Source organism: Phyllopteryx taeniolatus, chromosome 17 (genome assembly GCF_024500385.1).
Source record: "Phyllopteryx taeniolatus isolate TA_2022b chromosome 17, UOR_Ptae_1.2, whole genome shotgun sequence".
In the NCBI taxonomy this organism is placed as follows: Eukaryota; Metazoa; Chordata; class Actinopteri; order Syngnathiformes; family Syngnathidae; genus Phyllopteryx; species Phyllopteryx taeniolatus.
This window is the reverse complement of record NC_084518.1, coordinates 19,043,446-19,061,846: the sequence shown is the minus strand read 5'-3', so window position 1 is coordinate 19,061,846 and position 18,401 is coordinate 19,043,446. Positions and strand designations below refer to the sequence as shown.

At 42.6% G+C, this 18,401-nt stretch overlaps 1 protein-coding gene across 2 annotated transcripts in view; it reads right to left on the bottom strand.

Moving 5' to 3' along the window:
• LOC133467270 (polypeptide N-acetylgalactosaminyltransferase 10-like) overlaps positions 1-18,401 on the bottom strand; it is an 89,049-nt gene that overhangs the window by 20,288 nt on the left and 50,360 nt on the right. For both annotated transcript variants that reach the window (XM_061751957.1, XM_061751958.1), the window contains 3 exons: positions 6,865-6,967; positions 6,597-6,735; positions 5,231-5,397 (listed from right to left, as the gene is read on the bottom strand). In XM_061751957.1, coding sequence (XP_061607941.1) covers positions 5,231-5,397; positions 6,597-6,735; positions 6,865-6,967 — 409 coding nt within the window. The remainder of the gene's footprint in view (positions 1-5,230; positions 5,398-6,596; positions 6,736-6,864; positions 6,968-18,401) is intronic.

Here is an 18,401-nt window from a genome sequence, read left to right as displayed (position 1 = left end):
TTTGGGGGTGAAAAAAAAATAGCCTTTAAAGTCAAGTCAGACGAAAAACAACAAATAATACATGACATTAGTAAACTAATGGACTAACATATCCATGTGACTTCAGGTGAGGCACAGAAGCTTCAGTAAAATGATATAAAAAAAAAAAAAAAACTTAAAAAAACAAATTAAAGGACACATTTTGTATTAAAAAGTATTCACATGCAAATTTTAAATGTGCATACCCTTCAGTGAGAATCAAAGGACTAACCTACGTATGTGACTCCCAGTAGCAGTAGCTTGAAAAAAAACCAAATACTAGTAACAACAAAACTCTAACTTGAGAAAACAATGGGAAAAATTGAGTATATACATATATATTTCACATTTTAAAAAAAGCTCAGTAAATCTGCACACAATATTGTATTTTTGGCTGACCTGTTCCTTCTGCACCAAAGCATTACATCCAGACTTTCAATCTTGAGGCAACAAAATGCCACACTGCTCCCGCAGAGTGAGGGAGAGGCGTAGTTTTACAATACTTCTTTGTTCAAGTGTCCAAGCGAGTTAACACGATTTATTCTCAAGCTATTTTCAACACTTTGAATTGTTGAATTATGTGCAAAAATAACAAAAGAGGCGTGGGGACAGATCATCAATGCTCCTCTTTTGTAAATTCGAATTCCCCTGAGTGAACGTCAAAGGAATAACCTACAGTATACTTATGACTTCCGGGCCGGCAGCTTTAGAAAACTAACCAAAGAAACTCTGGTAAAACAAAAATGTCGTACACTTCATAATTAAAAAATGGTAGTGAAAAAACACACAAAAACATTCTGCTTATTCAAACCTACAAAATGCTAATTGATGATTTTTTTTTAGTTTTTGATGCGCTTAGCTCAATAAATGTCTGTCTTGAGTTACCAATTAATCTAAATTATTTTGTGTTCAACAATTGGAAAAAAAAAAATGGGAGCGGCGAGGCGCCAGTGCGTAGTATTAAAACACCACTCGCAATCTTTCTCTGATTCGCTGGGCTTGCTTGACAAAACGTGTGCTTTTCGCTCACCGGGGAACGGCATTAAAACTAAATAAAATGACGCTCGGTTAGACGTTTGTCATCTCATTGCTCAGCGGCGTCCTTTCTTTTTTTTTTATCCCCCATTGCGTCGTATTTAAAACACGCGTTTGTAATTGTTCTTTAGTATTAGGATGGAGCACATTAAACTGAAAGACTGTGAGTTACATGCACAATTAGGAGTGCTAACGTCTCAATTTTAAACTGAAAGAATAACAATAAAGCTAGTCGAATTCCCTAGCGGGACTTTGTTAAAATATGAGCCCTAGAATTCACACAAAAATCAGCTTCAAACCAAAATGCCCAACTTCCTGTTAAATTTCAGGCATGGGTCTTTGAGACTTTTTTGCACATCCTGTTATGACTGACATGTCCCCCCCGATTTCTTTGTCGATCAGTGAAACTGGTGTCAGGGGCTGATTTTGTTTTTTTCTTCAAACTTTACAGGGGGCACCACTGAGTACATTTTGGACTATTGCGTTTAGGACCCTAAAATTTCATAAAAGTGGTGGAGGTCTTAAGCATGTTGAGGACACCCCTTTTATTGCTTTGGCGCCATCTTGTGGCATCTTGGTGCCAAGAAACTGTTTGAAGTGAGTTGAGGAGCTTCATTTAGAAAAAAGTAGTGTTTTGCCAAGATTTTGTGGCATCTATAGGCAATTACAGACCTTTTTCTGAGTGCGGGGGACGTCTGTCACGCAGGGATTTTCATTATTCGTATCAGAAGACTAATGAACACCAATTCTAAGAAGCACCACCTATGCTAACTAAGTTTATTAACGACAACTCTACCCAAACGTGGCTTCCCATCCTCATCTCTCCTCTAACAAGCTTGGACACTTAACAGGTGCTAATCAAGTGTCCCCGGAGAGCAGCTCTCGTTTCCAAAATACACACCAATTATCGGCAAGAGGAAGGGAAAGAAAAAATAAATAGTTGCGAAAACAAGATGGCGTGTTGCTTCACCTCTTGAGTAAGAAAAAAAAGATACGGAAAATAGCATCGTTCAGGCGTTGGGAAGGCGCTTTTGAATCAGCACAAGAAATTAGCTCATGAAGTGTTATATAATGTGTTTTTGTGCCAACAGTGCCGCGATCAGGAGCTGGCGCATCTAACAACATTGCAGCTCTGCTTAGTATTTGGCTTTAATCTTATCCGGGGAGTTGTACATTTGCGCCTTGTTAAACTTAAACGCTAGTACAAATAACGGCTTTGTCAACATTCAAATGAAGGCCCCCCCCCCCCCCCCCCCCTCTTAATATTATGTCCTTAGTCGTAAACTCAAGATTCATCTGCCGCAATTTACTAATGTATTCCCAGAAAGTATTAAATTTACTCTCGTAAAATTTAAATTATACTAACGTAAAATACTATTGTATTCATATCAAATTTAAAAAAAAATCATATTAGTAATTATTATTATTATTATTATTTTCTAAATAAAATTACTAATTTACTTTCATAAATGTATGACTTTATTTATATAACGTATTTATTACTTTGTTCACGTAAAATTAAGGCTTTTTACCCTTCATAATATTACAACTTTATTTTTTTCCCGTGCTAGAATTTATTCTCGTAGAGTTACCATATTTTTCATGTTAATAGACGACTTTATCCACTCAATATTAGATCTTTGTTTTCACACAAAATCAAGTACTTTTTCTCCCAGAAAAAAATGATGCGCATAAATTACCGTATTTTCATTAAAAGGCGCAGTCTCACTTAGTTCTAAAATATACATCTTCATTGTCATAGAAATGTTTCTTTTTTCCCCTGTAAAATTACAACTACGACATTATCCCTGTCAAACTATGCCTTAATTATCATAAAATTGTGACTTTAGTCACATAAAACACAAGCTAAACCTAACAGCAGCAAATGCCTCAACCGTCCACGGAATTGTTTTCACAGTTTGTCTGCTCCTAGAGTCAAAATTCATCAACTGCAGTCCAGGACGGGTCTCCATCTTGGAGCAGCACAGATGGCGAGCGGAGGACTCTGCGGAGAAACGAGCCCATTAGCTCAGCTCACCTTGAAAGGATGCCGGGGTAGGCCAACGTGCGCCCCAGACCGCCTGCGGGGAGAGCGAGGCTCGAACAGGCTCCCCGCACGGGCTGAGGAAATTCAATTAGAGGCTAATGACGAGTGAGCCGACCTTGTCGTCTCCCGGGCTGGAGCTCGTCATAGACCCCGAAAGGCGGATTAGCGGACCGGACTGTTTTCAACGTCCAATTCCGCTCCCGCTGCTCTATTTCTGGCCGTAACCAACTGGTTTGCCCCCATGTGGCTTTGACTGGCCATCCTGCCTTGAGGTCAATTCATACACCTCCTCCCATTTGGTTAGCCGCCAAATTGCACATAACTGCAGATTCTAATAAGATTCCAAAATTTGGATTTGATTAGAACAGTTTATCCATCCATCCATTTTCTGAGCCGCTTCTCCTCACTAGGGTCACTAGGGTCACGGGCGTGCTGGAGCCTATCCCAGCTATCATCGGGCAGGAGGCGGGGTACACCCTGAACTGGTTGCCAGCCAATCGCAGGGCACATACAAACAAACAAACAACCCTTCGTACTCACATTCACACCTACGGGTAATTTAGAGTTGTCAATTAACCTACAATGCATGTTTTTGGGATGTGGGAGGAAACCGGAGTGCCCGGAGAAAACCCACGCAGGCACGGGGAGAACATGCAAACTCCACACAGGCGGGGTCGGGATTTGAACCCCGGTCCTCAGAACTGTGAGGCAGAGACTCTAACCAGTCGTCCACCGTGCCGCCTAGCACAGCTTAATTAAATACAATTTTGGCTTGAAACACAAAGGAAAAAAAAAATATCTTCCACTCACTATTCTTGTGCCTATAGATGCCACAACATGGCATCTATATTTATAGGATAACTCTAACCCGAGGCCCACGCCCCTAAAAGGCGCACATCCAACACATAAATTCTACATTAAGTACAGTAACTACACTTTATAAAAGCAATTTATTTATGTATTATGTCTTATTACAATACAGTGCTATTCTCCTTTATTAAAGACACGTAACATAAAAGAGGTGGGTTTTTTTTTTGCCGGAAAGGATTAATGGCATTTCTATGGGGAAAATTAATTTTAATAGACGTATGTAAGTAAACTGTGTTGCAGCATTATTCGGCTTTTGCTTCGCTCCAAGCTTGTGGTCTCATATTTGCCGAGGCGCTGACGACTTTGGGCCCATTACTAGCCGAAATGAGATTTCTCATTAGCCCTTTGGTTGACAAAATGAGCGGCGACAGAGCTGAGTGAGTTTGTCTGAAATGCTTCCAGGTGACAGGAGGCGACTTCCAGTGTTTGCCTGCGTTCGGCTGAGTGACAGGCGAGCGTAGGCGAGGAAGCTAGCGGGAGGGAGGGCAGGCGATTGAAGAGGGCAAGAGGATAGCTTTTGAAAACATATTCATATTCCGGTATAAACATCGCCAGATACGATTCCACGCTGACGTGGGCGGAAACGTTTGTCGCTGCACAAGCAGATTTAATTGCAATCACTTCCCTAACCACATTAGTATATACCGCACTTAATCCACCTCTTAATACCAACAGCAATTATAGAAATCATCAATACCAATCCAAAAATGCAATTGGTTAGTTGGTTAGGTATGCATCTAGTTGGGTATGAAGGTATGTATCTAGTTGCGCAGGTAGGTAGGTAGTAGGTATATATGCAGTTGGGCAGGTGGGTAGGTGGTTAGGTAGGTTGGTAAATAGGTGGTAGGGCTGGGCGATAAAAAAAAAAAAATCGCAAACATTTTTCGTCATAAAAATCCGATTTCAATCAATTTCTTCACAAACTCACTATAAAAGAACTGTGCCGCATACTTATGTGGACCAGCTCAGAATCAAAATTGATCCCATAACGTCACAAAGAAAATGTTAATGAATTACACCATATACATCAGAGATGCTGATGATTAAAAGCATTCCTGCGTGCAGATCGGTAGAGACGCGTTTTGCTAGTCGAACTTGTCGAACTTGAGGCCAGAGGACGGAAAAATGCTGATATTATGGAGAATTTGAAATCTGATTGATTAAAACAAACAGTCCCATTTCTAATATACAGGGTGACTGAAAAGGAACTCCCCATTTTAAAATACATAATGCGTTTGCGGCGTCGTTCATTTGCCGTACCTTTGTCGCTGAAGTCGTCCACCAGGATGACCTCGGCGATGAGCTGCGGTGGCGAGCGGTTGAGGACGCTGTGGACGGTCCTCAGTAACGACGACCAGCCCTCGTTGTGGAACGGGATGATGATGCTGGTGGTGGGCAGCTTCTCGCTGTACAGCTTCTGTTTACAGCTAAACAAAAACATGAACATTCCTTTACAATCTGCTCTCACAAGAAACATGTCAATAAAGTATGGCCCTATTAGTATCAGTACTAAACATGGCATTGCTTTTCGTTGTACAATATGTATAATAGATAGTCGTTAAATAGAAAACTTTGTATGTTGACTGGTAAAGCGAGCTAGAGTGCTGGTCAATTAGCTACATAATTAGCTCAACAAATTGCTAGTGAGCTAGATATCGAGTTTACCTTTACAAAGCTAGTTCAAAAGATAAACAGCTGGTGTGAAAGCTCCATAATTAGTTGGTTTGTTAGTGAGACAGACAGAATGACAAGTTCATTAACGATCCATCCATCCATCCATTTTCTGAGCCGCTTCTCCTCACGCGGGTCGCGGGCGTGCTGGAGCCTATCCCAGCTATCATCGGGCAGGAGGCGGGGTAGTTAATAGTTAATTAACTAGTTAGTGAGATCATTAATTAATTAGTTAGACAGACAATTGGACGGACAGATTTGTTCATAAACCAGTTAATGACATAGTTCGTTAACTAGTTGGGCGGACGGACGGACAGAGAGACAGACTGCAGGTTCCATTAGTTTGTTAAGTAATATAGTATGATATTCAGTAAATTGGGAATAAAATCATTAATCCTAACTCCTTAAACTGGAGATTACTGATCTCAATGAATCCTAAAGGAAAGGTTGGTAGCTTCTGTGACGTACATGACGAGCTGCAAGATCTACATAGTATGTGGGCGCAACACTGGTCACACGAGCACAAACCTTCCTGAACAGCGTCTCTGCGGCAGTAAACTGATTTTCAATCCCGCTCAAGACACCTGGAGATTCAGTCCCCCCCCCCCCCCCCCCCCCCCCCCCCCCCCCCCCACCCCCCCTTTGCAGTTGATGGAGTGCCAGTCTTTGAGAAAACCTGCTACTGCAGTCTTGGCTGCCATTGAAAAACCTGCAGTCCTGTCGCTCCTCAGTAGCCCCCCTCGCGCACACACACACACACACACACGCACACACACACACACACACACACAGTTACTATACTTAGCTAGTTAGTAAGTTATTTAGTCAAATATACAGATGCCAAGAAAGCTAGTTAGATGGATATTTAGAAAGCTAGAAATCTAGTTAGATGCTAGTTACTATATTTAGATATCATTAGTTAGATGATTAGCTATAATAGTTAGCTGCGACTCACTTGGGATGACGGATGTCGGGGATGGAGCGATTAAGGGAGATCCTGTCACTGACGTAAATATTGAAGCCGTTCTCCCTGTAGGCCTGGTCCACCTGGTCGGCGTCCGTCAGGGGGAACGGCTTCCCCTGCTCGCCGTTACCTGAATCAATCAAACAAGAGTTTGCCGATAAGATGCCCGGGAACGGCGATCCAGGAGGGCTCAGAGTCAATGTTTAAATTACATTACGGGAGCAAACACGGTAATAGTAGATTTTGTTAGCAGACTCACCAGATCTGGAGGCATCTCTTCTGATTGCGTCGTAATCGTGCCAGTCTTTCCTCTTAAGACCATTTTGGACCACTTGATTGTCCTTCCGCAGTCTGCGAACACTCTAGAAAAGGAAAAGCGCAAGAAAAAATATGTCATATTGTACAAAAAGTAACAAACCTGAAATCAAGCACTTTTAAGAATATTGTGAATAAATGCGCCCTATTCCAAATGCTGTGTTTTGAAACAAATGGCACAAATACAAAAAGTAATTCCTGGCCATATTTGCAAGTGTGTTGCGGCAGAAGACTTTTTATTGGTGTATTATATGTGCTTAAGCTGCCAGAAAGTAACCTTGCAGGAATTTTGTGTGACATTTATACAAAAATTCAAACTGTAGTGAAATGATGTATCACCCTAATCCTAATCTGCGTTTTTTTGTTTTGTTTTGTTTTTACAACCGACCAAAAATAGCATTCGTAGTGCAACATGTTTGCAATTGTTGCGGTAAAACTGCAAACGCGAATTTTGGGGGCGAAATTTGCATCGTAACACACCGCTTTAAGTTTAACGACGTGTTATTTCAACACCATAGTTTGTTTGAAGTATAATGCTTATTTTTGTTGTTGTTGCTAATTTATCATACTAACACGGCAAGTAAATCCAAACGCATGACGTTTCCGACAGGTTTGCTGTCTAATAAAGCACAACATCACGTCAACTGATTGAGCTACATCCAATTCACAACTCCAAGACTAGCTTGCAATAAACTAGATCTTTTTTTTTTCTACAGATACAGCACTGAAAACTTTTAGCTACACAACAGGCTTTTCTCGGCTGTCGGAATCCGTGGCAGACTTTTTTTTTTTTCAATTTTCGAGCAGCAGCAGCAGCAGCTCAACGGGAAGTGGCAATTAGCCCCACCCTTTAAATACAAATGACGCAACCGGCAGGCATGAATTTGCGTGAATTATTAACCCGACTGCTGGATCACGGCAATTTGATTTGGGGCGTGATGCGGGCTACACCCTGGACTGGTTGCCAGGCAATCACAGCTAACTCATGTTCACACGAGTGGATAACTTCAAATAACAAAGCATGTTTTTGGAATGTTGGAGGAAGCTGGAATACCCAAAGAAAACCCATGCAGGCTGGAGCTGAGATTCCAATCAGGAACCTCAGAACTATGAGGCAAAACTTCCTAACCACTCAACCACGGCGCTATCCATAGGAAAACTCAAAATACTATTTTTGTGGGAAAAGAATCGTCATTTGTGCGATTTAAAATCATTTCGCGGACCAACAAATAGCCCCAAAATGTTTTTCAATTAAAGACTATTTACCGCGTCCCCTTTCATGCCGTGACAGCTCTGTCTGGGTCACCATGACACACAAACACTGTGTTAATGTCGGTTGCGCGAGGGGAGAGCGTGTCAGCCATTATTCGGCATCCCCTCACTCGCCTCTCAATGTGACCAAGAAGCCGCAAAAAAAAAAATACAAATAAAATAAAATCAAGAAAACACATTCAGTTCATTTCAGTTTGGCTTTGCCTCCACTCTTGTCAGAGGTGGACACATTGGGCGAGTCACACAAAAGGACCAGACAAGCAAAGAGAGACCATCTGTGCAAATGTACTCTATACTGAAGAAAAAAAGAGAGAAAGGATTTGTGCGCTGGCCCCATTTTTTGCTCTTGATTAAAATTTCAGCACACGTCGACCCCGTCGTGTTCCCTTGGGGGGTTTTGTAGCTTGCGCGGTAAGAACCTTGAGAAAGCAAGGCAAGGAGAACTGAAGAGGAAAAAAAAGTTTCTAGCTAATGCACACACGTGTTTAGTGGAGAACTTGGCCGGCGGATCGGAAGCGAGACGGACAGTAAGCGAGGACCAATGTGGGAAAAAGTCGGAATCATCTGGAGGAGCAGATGGAGGGTATGATTGCGAGAAAGGGGGGGGGGGAACATTTGAATCACAGCATGCGCTTCTTCTGTCTATTTTAAACTCGCCGCACTTTGAAAGAGACCGCTCCCAGGTGGGTTAACCGTTTAACTACCCGCTCGACCAATTAGTTGAGCACACCGAGAACCACACATGACAGCTCAACCGTTTGGTAGAAACATGGATAACGTTTTGTTACTGCAGAACTCAAACAAAGGTGTGCCGTTATTCCCTACACAATGATAATTAAGTGGCGCCTTGACATACAAATTTAATCTATTCTGTGACAACGTTCGTTGCCATTAATCGGTTCCAGCCTACCAAAAATAAGATTATACATTTGTGTCGTTTTTTTTATTAGAAAAATAGCACTCGAAGATTTTAATAGATCAATAGAATGGAAAGAATGAAATGAAGGAGCCATGTACAATCTTGGCGTCCAGGAACAATACTGAAGTGCAAAGTTGGTTGACTGTATTCGATTTAGTACCATTAACAAACACAAAACCCGGCATTTTAGTGGTTAATTTATATATATATATTTTTTTTCTTTTCTTCCCATTTGGATGCAGCCGCTGTGGTGTGGAATTCCTGCGCAAACACTGATTGACACGTGGCCTTTTGTCATCGGTTAAATGGCTCGCTAAAAGGCAGCATTAAATTTAATGAGGCAGGGTTGAGGGGATGTCGGGCAACGAGGGGTGGGGGTCACACTTCACCAGGTCCTCTCAGCTCGCTTCTTCCTCGTGGATGACAAAAACTGTCTTGGAATTTGCGGCACGGGTTTTGCAGCATCTTGGGCCGGTCATGCAAGCTCGCCGACTGTGTCGCAGCTTACTGAGCTGCTTCTTGAATATTAAAAGGGTGTCAAATTCTGCATTGAGTGGAGAGTTTGCGGTGGTGAGAAGATTTTCCTGATGACGGCAATTAGAATAGTCGAGGAATTCCAATTTAAAGCTAAGCTGATATGGAACGGAAAACGTCTGTTCTCACATGATTTAGTACAAAATCTTCAAATTGAAAGTAGTAGAAAACTGACATTGGCTATTGGCAAAATACAGTTGAGTTTTGACCAAGCCCTACCCAAATAGCAAAACTCAACGAGTAACTGACAACTAAGCCATCTAATAAGGGCGGGTTAAGGTGTCAAAGCTTATCATTTGAAAGATTTGCCATGAAATCTTTTATGTATTTTTTTGACAATTTCAAGATTGTCGATTGGTATTGTTGGCAGAATATTGCAAAATGGTCTCTGTGATTCCCTCCCCAAGTGAGCTGTTACGAATTTGTTACTCGCCAAACATTTGTTCACTGAAAAATATAAATTCAATTTAGATGTAAAGGTTTAAAGGGGGCAGTATTTCAACAGTATCAGAACAATACAAGTTGAATCTGCAAGTTGAAATCTCATCCTGTGAGCAGTCGTCGAGTTTCCTCTATCTGACCTGTGCGGAGGGATTTTCAGATTAGGACAAGCCTCTCCGAAAACGATGGCTGCCTAACCTCATTTCCATGCTGCTGTGGTCGGCTGGTAATCCGCCCGACAGCAGATTATGTTTGCAATTCAGTCGCGCAGGACGGGATTGGTGCCACCGCCGGCGGTTCAGACTGTCAGCAGATGTTGCGGGACATTATACAGCGATACATGCCAAAGATACATGCCGCCTTTTTGAGCTTTCTTCACAAATACCTTCGGGGTAATGTATTAGCAGGAGTATAAATAAATCTGCGATTTATATTTCCTCATTTCGAATTCTGTGTTACAATCCCTTTTTCTTTTATTTCTCCAGACATGATTAGGCTCGCAGAAAGTTTCTAGAGTGGTCCTTCATATTTCAAGGTTGGATGCTCTGGTAATACCGCTGTCATCCATGAATGATCACCTAATGCGCCGGAGAGAGGAGAAATACAATACGTTTGTTTCTTCCCGCACTAAAAATTCATTTTATTGCCGGTGGCCTGACACCCTCATACATTCATGATGAGAAATGTTTACCCCGGGCCTACAGCCTCATAAATTACTCAAATTAAACAATCACATTTGGGGTGGTGAGACAGCAGTTAAACAGTGAAATGTTTCAAAATTAGCGGGGAGTCAGGAAAGGTTCCACTTTTAGTAAAAAAAAAAATCATTTGACGGAGGACGCTCTGCGACCCATCTTCGTTGAGGTCGTTACCTCACCTTTCGCTTTTTCCTTGACCTCCTGCCGAGCACCGACAGACGCTCGAGGTGAGCAGGGGGGAGACCTCCGGTTCTGCCTAAACCCGCAGAGACGCAATTATCCGCATTTCACGTTCCAGCTCGGCCTGTTCCTCGTCCTCCACCTTTCAAACGCTGTGCAGACATGTCCATTTGCTCTTCTTGTCCTGGCTCATCACACAGAAACAAAAGCCGCCAACCTGCTTGGTCTAAAAATAGGCGTTCACCTCCAAAAACTCGAGTTTTGCCTTGAAGCAAGGAGGACAGACTTTCATCAAATTGAATTTAAAGACATCGCTCTGCTTTGACCACTCGGTTTCATGGTTCCAGGTCGGTTGACAAGTGGACAAACCTCCATGTAGATTTAGCATTTATACACCTGTGCCTTTAAACTCGAGTTCCAACTAGAAGAGGACAGATAGACTTTCACTAAATCAAATCAAGGCCATTGATCTTATTTAACCACAGATTCAAGAGCATCAGCAAGGTAGGTTGACAAGTGGCCAAACCTCCACATAGGTATTTAATCGCCACCTCGCTAAGCTTGAGTTCTGACTAGAAGTAACCTCCATTATTTCAATTTAAGACATTGATGTTCTTTGAGGCGGCACGGTGAACGACTGGTTAGAGTGTCTGCCTCACAGTTCTGAGGACCGGGATTCAATCCCCGGCCCCGCCTGTGTGGAGTTTGCATGTTCTCCCCGTGCCTGTTTTCTCCGGGCACTCCGGTTTCCTCCCACATCCCCAAAGCATGCATGGTAGGTGAATTGACAACTCTAAATTGCCCGTAGGTATGAATGTGAGTGCGAATGGTTGTTTGTTTATATGTGCCCCTGCGATGGGCTGGCAACCAGTTCAGGGTGTACCCCGCCTACTGCCCGATGATAGCTGGGATAGGCTCCAGCACGCCCGCGACCCTAGTGAGGAGAAGCCGCTCAGAAAATGGATGGATGAATGGATGTTCTTTGACTATTAAGTTTGATTAACTTCAGCCGCGCAGGTTGCAGATAAATAAAACTTCCTCATGGGTGTCAGAATCCTCTTTTGAGGCAGAGATTTTGCCAAACTGCCAGTAGATCTATCATATATTCCCTAACTCCTTTTAATTTCCAAGTTCCAACAAGAAGCAAGGACGGAAGTTTCATGAACATCCGTTGCGTAGGTTGGAGTTGAGAAACTTCTGTTTCGGATGTCAGAAGCTGTTACTGTCTTGTGCACGTCTTTTTTTTTTTTTTTTTTTTTAAACAATAGATTTCTTGAAAAATTGCCACATCAGAACCCAACATTCAGTCACAACTCAACAAAGCGGGATATTGCCGTAACTGTGCACATCTCACCTCAATGAGCTGAAAAGTTTAAAGTTGGAATTGTTTGAATGCGTTGAGGAATGTGAAGGGGGAGGAAAATTCATCTTTAAGGTCGACTGCACCTTCCTGCCACGAGTCTATTCCATTGCAATACTTTGGTGTCATTGTCTGGTAAAATAATAACCACTAAAAAAGACAAATATTGACAAGATGTGATCGCTGGGACAAGTGGGAGCAGAAAGAAAACAAACAAACAGCCGTATACGATCTGAGGTGGAGGCCAATGGGAGAGAAACCGACATGAATAAAACATCGGAAAGAGTTGTGAAAACATTGACTAGTGTGAGTGCTTTGCTCGCTTCGTCTTTACGAGAGAAAGAGTTTGAGAAAAGCCAGCCGGGGGTTTTTGTCAGTGGATCTAATCCACAGGTGTCAAACTCATGGCCCGGGGGCCAGATCCGGCACGCCGCATCATTTCATGTGGCCCGCGAAAGCAAATCATATGCGTCGACTTCACGTCTCTGGCTAAAATACCAAAACTGCAGAGCGAGATATTGCAAGCATTTATTTATTTATTTATTTTTTTTTTACAAATCCCCCTTTTGAAAATATATTACTGAAAATTTATAAAATATTTTTTACTGACTTCTGATTTCAAAACTAGTTATCCGTTAATTTGTTGTAGCTATGCAATAATATTTGGGGATCATCTATTTCTATGGGTTCATAGTAAGGATGTTCAATACCACTTGTTTTCGGACTGATACCAGTACAAGTATTCACTCCTAAGTACTCACTGATACCAAGACGACTAGTACTTTTGATATATAAAATTTCAATTCACACAATGACAGGTAATTATGAATAACGATCTTTCTTTCTGACTCAGAGAATGAGTCACCAATGTGTCAAAGGTCGCAGTGTAGTGCCAACTACTACGGAATAGGGCTTTATGTCAGATATATTTTTTTTTGCCTTAAGTATCTGTGGCTGGTATCGGCATCCTTCGCAAGCCCCCTCTACCTTGAAATGAGGCCGGTATCGGCCCGATGCCGACACCTGGTATCGGTACTCGCCCATCCCTAGTTCAGTCATAACGGCCCTCCAAGGTAAACCATACCTACAATGTGGCCCACCACAAAAATGAGTTTGACACCCCCGACCGAGCTTGAACTGTCCGCCCCCTGCCGGGATCCACATCCACGGTCGGGACCTCCCCGGAAGCGCATTGCTGCAGGGCCGCCTCGCAGCCGCTCATCTCCCAACACAAGTAATTATCCACGACTCTACAGCTACTACGGATACTGGACAAAGACCATGACAGATGGCCGGCTCCCTGCTTTCAGCCTGCAGAGAATTGTACTACGTGCTAGCAAAAGATGCAGTTTGGAGACTTTTATGTTGCTCCCCTTGTAGCGTGTCTACCCTGCCTAATAACAGTGAGTCAGTGTTTACCTTAGCGGCCATCAATGAAAAAAGGAAAGCATTTCCTATTGACTCAGTGGAGTAAAAGATGCTTTATTCACATCTGGAAGTGGTTGCAAACAGTGTCTGAAACGAACGTGGTTACCTGAAATGTGTTAAAAGCACATGGGAAGGGATAAAACTAGCCAAGAAAAATGTTGTATACTCATATGGTCCCTCTATGTTCCGGATTTCCCCTTTTGTTGGTGGTTCTGGAATGTATCCCACCCGATAAAGGTGGTTCACTGTACCTCGCTGAGGCGACACCTTTTGTTGTCTGTTGAAACCCACCAAATCAGTTCAGTAGGCTCCTGCTTTGTGCACCTACAATCCGCAGTTGAAACTTCTTTGGCTGGTCACCTGCTCTGCTCTAATACGATAAACCCCGAATCATTCTCTCAGCGTCCCCTGACTTTCTTGTCTGTAAGGAGGACATTATCTCTTCGCATTGCCGCCAGCTTTGCATGGGCCGACCGGGAGCTACTGAGGGAGGGGTGATGGTGCTCGGTGGGAGAGTGGGGTGGGGGGTGGGGGGCAGAGGACAGAGGACAGATGTGGCTTGCGTAATGATCCACAAACCAGTTGTCTCCATGGTCCTAATCCTGCTAGCATCGTCTCGCGCAGCTTCCCAAGCCAGGACATCCTCCCAGGGTACCGTGTTTCGTCTAACCGCAGAACAAAATCAATGGAGCTGGCAGAAGGAAGTGGTTTAGCAGCTACTTTGGATGCTTGTTAACAACAATCGGGCCACCAGATAACTCTTAGTTGAACAAATGAGAGAAACAAAAGGAGGTCTAGACAATGGTTACAAAATACAAAGTGTGTTCCCTGGCTTGCTCCCATGTTGTAAATTTACACATCAGCTCGAAGCCGTGTGACGAATCGTTCACCTGTGAAGAACACCGCAACAAACATGACTAATCAGGTTGAAGATAAAAAAAATAAGGAGCCACAGACGACAGTTCGGCAATTTCTCCAGTTTATTTTCTCTTCCGGGCTATTCGAATATTCCTTTTAAAAGGGGAAGTGTGCAATTTAAAAAAGCTTTTTGTCATTATTGTTAATACTGTTAGGATGAGCTGCCAGTAGTACAGTAGGTGGGGGGGGGGGGGGGGGCTGCAGCCGTATCTGCCCCATCTTGTACACCAATCTGATTTTTAAGAAACCACCGCGCCTGAGGAAAAAACAACCAACGAGAGACTAAGACGAGGTGTCAATCATCCTTGTTACACTGTTACCTTCTGGGATTGAGGAGCTTGGCTGAAACTCTGTCGGAATGTCCACCTCCGGTTACCAACTAAAGTGAAAAGAAGGCATTGGACAGAGCCTGAGACAAAACAAAGGTCAACAAAGGCGCTGCCTTTCAGAGTTGGAAGAGCCAAGGCAACTCATAGGATTCACAACTGGCGAGTAATTGTCGACATTTACAAAAAACTTCAATTGTATTTTCTCTCATAGAGGCAGCACTTAATCACCAAGCCCCCAAAGTACAAGTCTCTCAACGATTAATGCATTATCAAAATAGTTGTTGATTAATTTGAAAGTGGGGTAGTTCTTGATTAATCGATTAATTGTTGCACCTTTACTGTTACCTCTGTTAATTTTAAAACTAATCTGTGACAATAGTGAAGCTCTGCTTATGCTTTAGGCTACATGATTGTGCTCCCGTGCAGTCCGGTGGGCGGGCTCTAAATTGCAACGCGACAATTTGGCAAAACTCCAAATGACTCGCTTGCAGACATATTTTCAGCTCACAAAAGATTTATTTGATTGTTTAGTTTTTCACAAGTGACAGATTGCCAGGCACCCAACTATTTGTATAAAACCACTTAAGTCAATTTTCCAGAATTCCTCTCGCTTAACGTTAAAAATCTCTGCTTATTTCCACTCAGGCTTTGAGGATGGCATGAAAAATTTGAATACCAACAATAACAACACTGAACCGGACGGCTGGCACATTGTTCCCACCATTTCTGCAACTGTGCTAGCATTCATTCTGAGCTTGGTTTCATTCACCTTCGCCCACACAGCTTGTGTTTTCCTGCATTGTTTTACATCACCAATGAATGTCAGCGAAAACGTGGCGGCGGCGGCGGCGGCAGCAGGAAGGAGAAGACGTGTACGTGTGTGTTGACGTGTAATGATCAGAGCTTGGTAAGTACCCACGGTGATATCCACTGCTGTTTTTTTGTGAGCAGCTCGACAAGGGAAGGAAGGCCATGGTCTAGCAGAGCAAGAAATGGTGCAATTTCTGCCATGTCAATCTTCAAAACATCCTTGACCACAAAAACCAGACTAACGGCCTGGGTATAAACTTCCTCTTAAAGCAGTGGTTTCTCAAACAATATACACCTCAAAAAATACTTCGCTTTCCGAGTTCCACCATAACGACCTACATTAATACACAGTAGCGTCAAGGACTCAATTTTAAAAGGACATTTTTTAAACCTCAAGTAGACGAGAAACAGGACAAGCACTTTGGCAAAAATGAGATACAGATATATAAAAACCTGCATACAAGGAGAGAGTTCAAATACAACCTGATGCCTGCTTCTAAGAAGTGTCTGCCCATTTCTCCTTAGGCGAGGTCATATACATGGTGCCTTGAGATACGACTGACCTGACTTAAAAGGTTTTTCGAGATACAAGCCGTCGATCGGCCGATTTTTTGCTTTGAATTGCGAAGGCAAACCTGAAATACGATCGCTATAGTAGTAGGTGACTTTACAACAAGCAACACTTTTTTACATAGCATTTACCATTTCCTCCATCAACCATCTGTATCTTCAACTTAAAAGTTTTGCTGATCTCAAATCCAAAGAGATGCAATGCCGCCATGTCTCTGTTAGTCATTTACAGTGATGTTACAAACCTGAATTACACAGACGAGCTGGGCGAGACCCTCTTCCACACCTACCCAATGAAAAACGTACTTGAGAAATATATTCATCAGTGGCAGTAAAGGGTTGGATTCCAGTTGACTCCCAACCACAGGGGTACTTCAATGTGGGACGGTGGATCTCATACGGTTTTATATTTCAGGACACTTTACAATGGAAACGCTATTACAAAAAAAAGTAATAATAATAATAATATTAATAAGAAAAAGTGCACCAGAGCAAAGTGAAGCCAACATTAGCAGTTGGCGGAAACAGCGGTAATAATTTCGACCTGTGTCAACTTGGTCGTGATTCATCTATCATCGTACCTTAGGGGTACAATCAGCCGTCACTGGGTCGATACCGCAAAGATATGGCTTTCATACTGTATACCCTGGCCTTTTATAGCATTTAGTGTATTTCAAGGCTAAGAAACAGTACAGTACAGTGATTATACAAGTATGGACTTTTCTAGAGGGCCGTTGTGTTGAAGTCCACGTATGACCATCTTGCTTTCCCATGATGCTCGACTGATGTAACAGCCACAATGGGTGTTCGCCTTATCACCTTTTTGCGGCCAGTGCCAAGCAAGTAATGCATTAGATTTGTAATTTGTCGGAGCAGATTAAAAAAAAGAGACAACACTAGGATAACAGAAATTGCCACATTTACCTTTTGAAAGATAAACTAAACACAGGGTCAAGTGGCCACGGAAGATAAATGGAAATATCTTAGCTCGGTGTTCAGCGGTTCTTCCACTGTGTCGCCCAGGTAATGTTTTACTAATCATCCAATGCCGCTTTTATCAGAAAATATCCAGGGTCAGATAATGAGTTCAATGTTCAGCGCTGCGGCTCACAAAGAAGCTTTTCAACTACTGTCGCCACACCCTTCTGATGATGCAACCAGGCCAGTCAAATTCACATCCATTACTAATAGATTACTGACTTGCTTCTTTTGTTTGTGTGCTGTCAATAGTCTGACTAGTCACCTTTGTCTCCATCGCAGCCTGTCAAGGACTCAGCTCAACTTTCTTTATAGAGCACTTTTAAAACAACGGCAGCTCAAACAAAGTGCTGTGCATAAGGAAAAAGTGAGCATGAAACAATACACAGTTGAACTTAACTTGCAAACAATAAATCAGCAATAAAGTTTAAAAAAAAAAACATTCAAAAGAAATATGACCAAAGTAAGGGCTAAAGTCTTACACTGAGGTGACCGCCAAGGATTAAAAATGTGTTTTAAGGCGAGTTTTAACAATGGACAGGTTGTCTGATGTGCACATGGAGGTCATTCCATAGTTCGGAACCAGCGACAGAAAAAGCTCCTACCCCTCTGAGCTTCCGCTTCCACTTTGGTACCTCCAAAAGCAGCTTGGTCAGCTGACCTGAGGCACCTGGCAGGAGTGTAGCGATGGAGCAGCTCAAAAAAGGTAAAAGGGCAAAACAGGTTTGAGGTTTGAAAACAAAAAGCTAAATCTAAAAAATTAACTCTAAAGTGCACAGGCAGCCAGTGGAGGAAAGCCCGAATCGAAGTTATATGATCCTTCTTACATGTTCCACTTGCATAATCTAAAAAAAACCAAAAAAACACGAAAAACTCAGTTCTGCAAAATATCCACGCTAGGTGTATCTTTCCTCAAAAAGTCTGTTTTTCAGTGATACAAAATGCTGTGTGTATGTGGATGAAAAGCGCATTGAGTCAAAGGTTTTCAGCTTTCTTCAGCTCAAGAGATGCAAGGTGAGAAACAGGTGCTCTTCCAAAGCTTTT